The sequence below is a fragment of the Schistocerca americana genome, chromosome 4, assembly GCF_021461395.2.
Source record: "Schistocerca americana isolate TAMUIC-IGC-003095 chromosome 4, iqSchAmer2.1, whole genome shotgun sequence".
Classification (NCBI taxonomy): Eukaryota; Metazoa; Arthropoda; class Insecta; order Orthoptera; family Acrididae; genus Schistocerca; species Schistocerca americana.
The window spans coordinates 606,970,828-606,981,522 of NC_060122.1; the positions used below are offsets into that span (position 1 = coordinate 606,970,828).

Below are 10,695 nucleotides of genomic sequence, written 5' to 3' on the forward strand. Positions count from 1 at the left end.
AACATGCCTAGACCATGGCGTAGAGCCCATATAAAAAAATATCACCAAGGACGCACTGATTGCGGTGTGTGGAGTTATTGTTATCGCTGGCGATCTCATCCATCTCAGCCATAAATGGCGACAAATATGGATCCACCAAGCGTCACTATGAGTACAAACCGATCTAAACAAGCGCAATAAATCAGAACACTTTGATTTCTCTCAGTGGAGATGGGAGACAGCTATTACGATTCTCAAAAACCAAACAAAAAAAGCGCGATCCATTTTGCAATCGCGACGAGACATCCAAATCATCGAATATATTTCGCTGGAGTGTAGCTTAGCATCATATCCAGGCAATGCAAAGGACGCCCTGACGCTAATCGAGAGTTCTTTCGACTATTTCTGTTCTATGTTTCATCTATTTGTTGTTAGTAGCACGGTTTTACACCTGCTGCTTAATGTGTAATAATATCCTGTGTCCCGCCATAAGCTAAATTAGCAGATAATATCAGCAATTTATTGGGGAATGGAACCATAGACGTCGATCGTGACATCTGAGCAGTCAACAAACCTCATTCAATAATTTTCTGACACTCGTAATCGAGCTGTTGTTATAGACCCACTGAGGCGGGTCAGGGCCTGGAGATTATCTTGACAGGTCGCGTCCGTCTTCAGGCTATACTTGGCTCGATAAGAAGTGCGTCAGATGATACGACTCGGGAGCCCTTGTATAACTAACACATCGCCTGCTGAACAGTAAGTACCTCATGTGTATTCATTGGGGAAACAGCACTGCACAGCGTTTCCCGTTAAGGATGACTTTCTGGTTAATACGTATGGCTGGAAATTAACACTTGCATCCACATAGATAAAGTTAAGAAGTGTAGGTTATGCGAGGAGGAGTCTAAAGGGATTAAGGTGTACGTGAACTTCAATGACACAGATTGACCAGAAACAAATGTAACATTGAGCGAGTCGTAAGGACGAATACCAGGACTGGTTAAAATCTCAGTATATGAACGGTCTATCCTAATCAGCAGCATTCTGAGATACACGGTATGACGCTGTTCTCAACGTGAAAAAATCATTGTGCAGTAATTATGAGAAAATCAGATTGACCTCCACTTAACGTAGTGAATCGCACTCCGCGTTAATTATCTATGAATCCAACGCAGTTTGAATAAACTTGACTTTCAAAAAAAAATCCAGCTGTATACGATTACAGTATGTGTGATATCTATTCATTTCACCTGGACACAGTAAAGTTTCATCTGTTTGAAAAAAATCTGACAGCCTACGGTGCACACGTAAAACGGTTTTAGCTTTCAGAATGTACGTCAAGCTCTGGACCCACAGGTGGAGAAACTAATGGTATTGATGATGGCGACTAGCCAGTCGCACCGTCCGCCTGGACTCTTAGTCAAGTGGAGCAGGCTACGCGCTGTCACCGATTTCAGCCACGTATTCCATAATCATCCAAAACAACACTATACTGCACAGACACTCAACAGTTGTCTGCCAGATAAATATACAACTGACATATAACGACTACTTAAACTAACTTATGATACGAACAACACACACAGACCCATGCCCGAGGGAGGACTCGAATCTCCACTGGGGGGGGGGGGGGGGGGGGGGGGGCGCGCAATCCGTGACATAGCGCCTCTAACCGCACGGCCACAACGCGCGGCCTTAAGCCAAGTCTTCAGATACAGCCTTCCATGCAGTCCTGTCATTTGCTGTCCTCTTCGTCGTCTTGTAATTGTTTTCTAGCCTTATACTATTCACTATCTGAAATCTTCTGCGTCCTCTTCTTCGTCTTCCATTCAATGTTCCTTCCACAGCATCAATCAGTAGAAAACCTCTTCCCATCTAATGTCCTAGCCATTTGTGTATTCTCTTCCTGATTACTTTTAAAATTTCTCTCTCTTTCCAACACCTCATTTCTCAATTTGTCTCCCCATTTTATCCCTTAAATCCTCCTCCAAACGTACATCTCATATACTTCTATTCTTCTTTCTTCCTCTTTCCTCAGTGTCCATGTCATGGCTCCGTATAACGCTACGTTACACCTAAAATACCTCGCCAACCTCTTCCTCAGATCCTTGTTCATGTTCCCACATAGAAATCTCCTCTTATTATCAAATGCCACTTTGGCAACTACTAAATCATTTCTTACCTCCTTACTGCATCTCATGACTTCCGTGATAATGCTTCCACTATATCTTAAAGCACTAACTTGTTCTATATCTTCTTATCCTAGCTTTATAGTTGTTCTTACTTATCTTGCACTTATCACCATAGATTTTGTCTTTTTATTATTAATTCTCATTTCGATGATGTGCTAACCTTTTCTTATTCCTTCTTTATCTTGATTCTACACATGTTCCGTAATACTTTGTATGCGCTAGCCATCACTAAATATTGAACATGGTGTATAGATTCCTTGTAGTAAATAAATAGAAATTTCAACAGTGAGTACATCATAGTTAACGTTCGCTTACGTGCGCTACAAGCCATTAAAGTATCAACAACAGGAAAGATAGCAAACAACGAAATTTTACTTATTCTGTGTTTACAGTATAGCAGAAAAAATACACGATTAAAGTTTTAGGTGTTTTGAGTGTGTACAGGGTGCGAAATTTAACACATAGGGCTGCAACCTCTGGCAGCAACAATGGCCAAAACCCGGCTGGGTACTGGATCGAACTGAACTTGGATGACAGGTATAGGTATCTCATTCCGCCCTGTTTTAACCTTGTGCCAGATTTGATTAGTCGTCATGATCACCGAGTAGTGGCATGTCAACCGCCCAACAACCCATTACCAGACGGTTTCAGTGGGCGAGAGATCTCGAAAACGTGTTGGCGAGGGTAACAATAGAACGTCTTCTATATCGAGCTAGGTCAGGATAACACGGGAAAAATGTGGTCTTGCGTTATCTTGTTGAAAGATAATGTCACGGAGACTTCGAAGCTACAGCACAGCCACCACCCTTGACAAGTGTAACGCATGCTGTCCTAATTAGGAGCTATGCGAACCAGAAGTGGTATTAGGAACCTAATGGTATCGCAGAGTATCATGCTGGATGCTGAGCTCGTATGACGATGATGAATGAAGCGTGGTAACGTTTTCCTCAGCACCTCCACACATGGATACATCCATCGTGATGCTATTGTCAGACTCGTTTGAAAAGATTGTTGTGGTACCACCCCTGCGTTCAGTGTTGTCTGGCGCATTGCTGTCGGTGTATCATCCCTGCTGCCCTGTCGGGGTGTGGCAACAATGTTCGTCATACTGACTGTCTGTGGTGCCCAAGACGCCATCGTACTGTCGGTGTGGTAACTTTTATTGCTACGAAAAGCCCATTTCGTGACCAACGGTGCGTGACGTACCTGTACGATCCTGCATGGGCGAACAAACAACACGTACGTCTTCTCGGGTGCTAGTCACGTGGTATCGTTGAGCTCTTGCATGGAGTTGAGTATGGAAACCCTGAATCTACATGAATACTCAGCAAGGCACATGACGGTGTGGGGCGGAGATTACTTTTGGTACAACCAACTGATCCCCCCTTTCCGTTCCATACGCGAATGGTGAGTGGGAAGAATGATTGTAGACAAGCATTTGTATTAGCTCTAATTTCTCGAATTTTCTCGTCGGGGTCATTTCGCGAGACATATATGGGAGGAAATAATATGTTGTCCGACTCTTCCCGAAAATACTCTCTCGAAATTTGAATAGCAAACTTATGTTTGATGCACAACTCATGTCTTGTACTATTAGCCACTGGAGTCCGTTAAGCATCTCTGTAACGTCCTCGCGCCGACGAAACGATCCCGTGACGAAACATGCCACTCTTCGTTGGATCTTCTCAACCATTTTTATCAGTTCTACTTGGTAAGGGTCTCAGATTGATGAACAGCACCTTGTAAGCCACATCTGTAGTGGATGAGTTAGATTTCCTTAAGATTTTGCCTACGAATCTGCTTTTCCAACTATTTAACAGTAGTGGATTCTTTTCCTATGCATGCGCCATGTGTTACATTTATTTATGTTCAAGGTAAACTGCCAGTTCCTCCGACGTTATAGATAACTGCATTTAACAGCGTTAAAGAGTTTTCGATGCTTTCTACTAGATAATTTATATAAACTGTAAACAGTAATGGTCCACTAACGCTTCCTTGGGCATTCCGAAAATTACTTTTACATCTGTCGATTTTGTTCCGTTGAGAGAGACGTGTTGAGTTCTATCTGCAAGAAAGTTTTAAATCCAGTCGAAAATGTCGTCCAGTTCTCAGTAAACTTGTACATTTTTTCACTAAAAGGCAGTGTGGGACGGTGTCAAATGCCTTTCTGAAGTCGAAGAACATGGCACCAACCTGGGCGCCGACGTCTGAAGCGCTGTGGCTCTCGTGGAGGAACAGAGCGAGTGAATTTTCGCAAGATCTCTGTTTGCAGAATGCGTGTTGATTTTTATAGAGGGGATTTTCGTTCTCCAAAAACGTCATAGTACGTGAGCATAAATCGTTCCATAATTCTACAACACACTGACGTCAATGATGCAGGTCTATCTGTCCTACGACCCTTCTTGAAACTGTGAATGACCTGCGCTTTTTTTCCAGTCGCTACGTACCTTTCGTTGCTCAAACTATCTACGTTGCTCGCATGACAGTCGTGCAATTCTAACCATCGTGAGAAGCAAATACTGCGTAACGATAAACCATACTAGATAGGTCAAGACCCTGCAATTGTCGAAGTGTGACACTTGCTGGCAGTCGCTCTCCTTTTTGCACTATGTATCCCCTCACCAAAGAACAACATTCAAATGCGATTTCTGAATGAGAAACCTGCTGCGTAATCCTTCATTATATCCAGCATGTTGATGATGTTAGTCTACGTACTTGGTGCGGTTGCGCTGAAATGCAAGCATGTAGTGCACTTCGTATCAGTTTGACGTTTCTTGCATGTCGTCTTCATGGCGTCGGAATTTTAATGGACACTAATGTATATCTGGAGAGTGTGTCTTAAGTTGGCTCAAAGCCGAGGCTCGCTGTATCGAAATAGAACACATCGAATGTGGCAGATTAATATCGGAGTGAACAAAAAATGAAACCTGACAAACTCAAAATAGAGAGAAATGGGTGGAGAAGTAAGGATTGGGGAATTATTGTTTTAGAAGATAGTATCCCGGCTTTTGCCTTAGTGAAACCAGTGCAAACCTAAATCTGAACGACCAGCAGGCTATCTAAATTGTCGCCCTTCGGAATGCAGGTGTAGTGTCTCACCGCCTCGTTCCATGGTTTTATTACAAGTATATGCGGATACGTATGAAAGTTTTAGAAGCAAATTGTCTGCAGTAATTAATAGCAACTGACTGAAAACAAAACTGTGGATTACCTTTCGAGGGATAGTTGTTTAGGTTGTTGCTGCAGTTTCTAAACGCACGGTAGGAAGAGCGCAGCACGCAAAAGTAGGGAATCCGTGTGCGAGTCCTGGCAAGGTGTACAGTTTTAGCCTGTGGTGAACATTGCACCAAAAGCACAGATCATTAATGTCTATTAAATTTCAGTTGGATTTGTGGCATCAATAAATATACCAATTGTTCATACGTAATACTCTACAGTCTAAACAATGAATCAAATTATAAACGCGTGCAGTTAACAAGGTGTAACAGGGCACAATTGATTCGGCTGTCGGGAACAGTGTTCAAATGTTTCGAGCGCCAAGGGAGGACGCCCAATTTGGCTGGCAAATAAAAACCAGCCACAGTGCAGGAAAACTAAACGCAGCGACACTAAGGCTAAAAAGGGACATACGGCACTGTTTTACGGGAGTATGTATTTTAAAGGCTGTGTTTATAAACGAAAATTCAGTGCAGTCGATAGCCTAACAGTCCTAATGTTTGCAGATGACATAGCTGATTTCGTTTTGCCACCACAGAGCACACGCAATGTAAATAAAAGCTAAAATGCATAAGTTATTTAGCTAACTTCAAAATGCGATGTAATATATTTCTTACCCCAAATAAAATATGTATTTACTTATTTAATGAAAAATGAAAGATAAAACAATTAAAGATGCCACTGTTGTGATGAAATTTGTTTGGATATGAAAGGAAAATAATAATTGTGTACTTGGAAAAAGGCGAACCTATATTTAATTCATAATTAGTACAGTAGAGTGTCTGTACAAATTGCCGTTTGTAACATGAAGCGCAATGGTAAAGGGATATGACTGTCTTTGGGTACAACAAACCTCATTCTAGAAGGGAAATGCCTGATTTTACACGTCTATTTTTGAGTATTATCTTAGGAATGGGTCCGCTAACATATTCCTCTTGGCGTGGCTAAAAATGCTACGATATAAAGAACAAATTGCTATAAGGGGTCACTGTCGCCCTGAATGGATTCCGGTGGAACGCATTGGAAATGTTTTCATTGCAGGGGCATGACTGGAACTACACGCAAGCCAACCGTTTTCACTCCTGCACCCTAGCGTGTCCACTTACAGTCGATGAATAGACACAAACCTTGTACTTTGGAGGTGCATGAATCGCATTTCAGCTTAAATGTGAATGGAACACAGTACTTTGTTCTTCTAGCCTTTACCAAATCTTCTGTAAGGTGTAGATGTAAGGTATTGTGGAAGCTGATGAAGGCATTGTGATATTTTCATTACGCACTAAAGGACTGTTTGATACCTTTAAGCAGAATGGCTACATCCAGCTGATGGACATCCATGTTTTGGCGTACGTTCTACATCCTAATGAGGACCCTACCATCGCCAGCCCTAGTTTCCAAGATGACAATTCTCTTGTCCACATGGCTGTAAATATGCTTGTCAGAAGGAACACTCAGCAGCAATCACTTATGAAAACGCAAAGTCGGAAGATTGAATCGCGCTGAAAGTCTTTGGGATTGTCTGGCGCAAACCGACATATCACACGAATGATATCCATGCATTCTCGCCGTCTATGAGGTGTTGCGACAGGAACGGTTAGCCGAAGACATTACTTATAAACCAGAAAATTACCCAGTTCATCTGAAGTATCGTGGTTCAACTAGCTCGTGAGAGTGTCACACAGTATTAGGACACAGACGAGACTTTCTTGGTCTGGTTACACCCATCTGATTTCTCCATATATACTAACAATGAACTGCTTATTATTTTATATAGTTTGGGACGCAGTCACAAAATAGCTTTTTCCAGTGATTTACACTGATGTTGCAATAGGCTCACGTTAAAGATAAAACAGAAAGCGTACGGAGTTAAAACACAGGAGGTTGTCAGTCTACTGATCATTGGTAGCATGCTGGAATACATGCAGTTCATCATTGGTAATAACTGTTACAAAAAGCTTGTATGACGTGTGCTGGAATATTTCTCCAGTTTCTGACGCCCAAAATAGGTTAGAGAGGTTACAGAGGAGGTTACTATCTCTATCTGTCGTGATGACTATACGAAAATGCTGGAGATATTCTGACAGTGTTGCAGAAAATTAGTTTCAGTATTTCAGCTGATTATAAATGAGAAATTCAGGAATTACAGATCGGCTGGAGACACGGAAATGATCACACATCCCACGCTCGGTTCGTGAAGAGAATGTTAAGAACAAATGGCAGTATCACAAAATGGCATAGTGTTGTCTATCGAACATTTCACAGCACGTGTACATTAAGTGCCCTAATACTAGTTTGCTATTACGTAAGTAATTAATCTGAGACAGTGAATTTATATCTCTTTGCAGAAAGAACTACCAATTTTTTTCTCATTTCAAAACCATTTTTTTGTGGAAACACGCGTCTACACTAAAGCATAATAGTGTTCTGTCAACAGAGGTGCTGGCATCCAACAGAATCGGAAACGACAAATCGCCGTTGTTCACGTAGCGTTATCCAAGAAAGTTTATCTTCGAATATTCACTTTGACGGTCAGAAAGAATGAAATACGATGTGTCCCTTTCATTAAAACTTAACGACACAGTATAAAATGCAGTTGCTTCGAAATCGGGTCGTTACACACTCGAGGATGGAAACAAGTATTTATGAAGCTGAGGTAAGGAGCCACGCGATGCAACAATGAGTTTGGCACCTACCTTGGTCCGTATGCTGTCGTGCATTGTGAAGGCTCAGGCAGATGAAACCTGCGGCACCCAATGAGAACCGTCGTGCATCGGCAACTGGCGGGAGTCGGCGCGCTCGCGCTGCCACACAACTTCACACCGCGCTCTACCCCAGCGCCGCGCAGCGGTGTTTCGGGAAACTCGGGCTCCAGGGGGCATTCTCGCAACGCTGACGTCCCGCGGAAGTTGAGAGCGACGATTCATCGACGCTAGGCAAAAAATAGGGCTCTTCGCCGTACTTCCTCCGCATAATTTTTCATCTGGCGAATCACTACTTTATAACTGCCTCACGGAGCTTACTGCTCAGTGCACGTGTCAGTATGACCGCCGGCAAGGTGCCCTTAATGATGCCCAAACAAAGAAATGCGCAAGTTTTTTACTTTCTCTATTTTGTAATATTATGTGGTAATAATAAATCCCCTATTCTTTAGAGAATCGAATTCTCATGTATAAAACAGATTCCAAATTCTGATTACCTTACAAATGATTTAATGTGTTAAATATTTGATGTTAATCAAGTAAGTGATAAAGCTTACAAAATATTTGAAATTATTCTTAAGGTTTGTTGGAAGTCGCAAAGTGTTTTCATCATCTAACAGTGCACGAGTATAGTCTGGGTAATTTGCGCTCCGTTTCAATCAAAAGCTAGTTTTTGTCGCTTCTCAGTGTTTTGTGCAAAGTCATGTCTACTGAACTACGTCGTACAATAATCTAATTTTGCAAGTGCATTCAGAGGAATATGTGGATACTTCCTACAAAATTTGTTGCGAATAGTTAGTAGTGAAGGAGTGTGAGAAAAATAATGAGACTGACAACACTACGAGTGATCTGACAACACAGTGCTCGTCTGTTTGTGTAGACTGGAGTGTCCATCCCTTCCAGAAGCTCAGTCCGAGTTTCAGCTCTGTACAGTAATCACGTGATTTTTGAGAGCGCCGTCATGAAGTTGCATTTTAATTTTGTGTTACGAAAATGGAACAGCGGAATTTAGAGCAAGCTTATGTCATGAAGTATTTGTTAAACTAGGGGAATCCGCGAGTGTGACCTTTCAAAAGTTGAAATAGGCCTTTGGGGAACATTACTTACCAAGAGTACAACTTCTTTACCGGCACAACTCATTTTTGGAAAGCCAAGAACACGTTGAAGATAAACCTCGCACAGAAACACCTTCAACTAAAAAACCCGACGATAACATCGAATGTGTGCGTGCTCTTGGGAGACTGTTACTTCAGGGCAAACTATCGACCAAGTGTCTTACAAAATTTCCTCGTAAATTAAAATGTAATGCCTGATACTGAAGTTTTACTGCATGAACAGCGAGAATGTAGTAAGCGAAAAATTCCTCTTACTTTCATCATTTTGTAGGCGCTGTCAGCGAGAAAAAGTTTCGTTAAGGTCTGAAAAGTGGCTAGTTAAATAGTTAATAAGTTAGTTTCATGTTGCATGGATCATGTGTACGATAAATTATAATGATGAGGAATGAGTCCACTTACTTTCATTTCCGAAACTGTTTTCTAAATCTTCTTTTTCCATAAACAGATGAGATTAATTCCTAGCCAACATCTTTTCACAGTAAAATAACAGAAATTCTTCTATGGAATAGAAGGAAGTTGTAGAGTCAGATAAACTATGTGATCAAAAGTATCCGGACACCTGGCTAAAAATGACTTACAAGTTCGTGGGGCCCTCCATCGGTAATGCTGGAATTCAATATGGTGTTGGCCCACCCTTAGCTTAGATGACAGCTTCCACTCTCGCAGGCATTCGTTCAATCAGCTGCTGGAAGGTTTCTTGGGGGATGGCAGCTCGTTCTTTACGGAGTGATGCACTGAGAAGAGGAATCGATGTCGGTCGGTGAGGCCTGGCACGAAGTCGGCGTTCCAAAACAACCCAAAGGTGTTCTGTAGGACTCAAGTCTGGACTCTGCACAGGCCAGCCCATTACAGGGATGTTATTGTCGTGTAATCACTCCGCCACAGGCAGTGCATTATGAACAGGTGCTCGATCTTGTTGAAAGATGCAATCGCCATCCCCGAATTGCTGTTCAACAGTGGGAAGCAAGGAGGTGCTTAAAACATCAATGTAGGCCTATGCTGTGATAGTGCCACGCAAAACAACAAGGGGTGCAAGCCCCCTCCATGAAAAACACGACCACATCATAACACCACCGCCTCCGAATTTTACTGCTGGCACTACACACGCTGGCAGACGACGTTCACCGGGCATTCGCCATACACGCACCCTGCCATCGGATCGCCACACTGTCTACCTTGATTCGTCACTCCACATAACGTTTTTCCACTGTTCAATCGTCCAATATTTATGCTCCTTACACCAAGCGAGGCGTCGTTTGGCATTTACTGGCGTGATGTGTGACTTATGAGCAGCCCCTCGACCATGAAATCCAAGATTTCCCACCATCCCGCCTGTCATAGTACTTGCAGTGGATCCCGATGCAATTTGAAATTCCTATGTGATGATCTGGATAGATGTCTACCTATTACACATTATGACCCTCTTCTCTGTCAGTGAACAGATGAGGTCGGCCTGTACGCTTTTGTGCTTACGTGTCCCTTCACGTTTCC

The 10,695-nt window shown here is 42.4% G+C and overlaps 1 protein-coding gene across 1 annotated transcript in view; it reads right to left on the bottom strand.

Annotated features, from left to right (window-relative positions):
• Positions 1-8,234, bottom strand: part of LOC124612499 (phytanoyl-CoA dioxygenase domain-containing protein 1 homolog) — a 63,138-nt gene extending 54,904 nt beyond the window's left edge. The window contains exon 1 of the mRNA XM_047140739.1: positions 8,084-8,234. Within this exon, the coding sequence (XP_046996695.1) occupies positions 8,084-8,107 (24 nt within the window). The 5' untranslated portion in view covers positions 8,108-8,234. The remainder of the gene's footprint in view (positions 1-8,083) is intronic.
• Between the last annotated feature and the right edge of the window lie 2,461 nt (positions 8,235-10,695).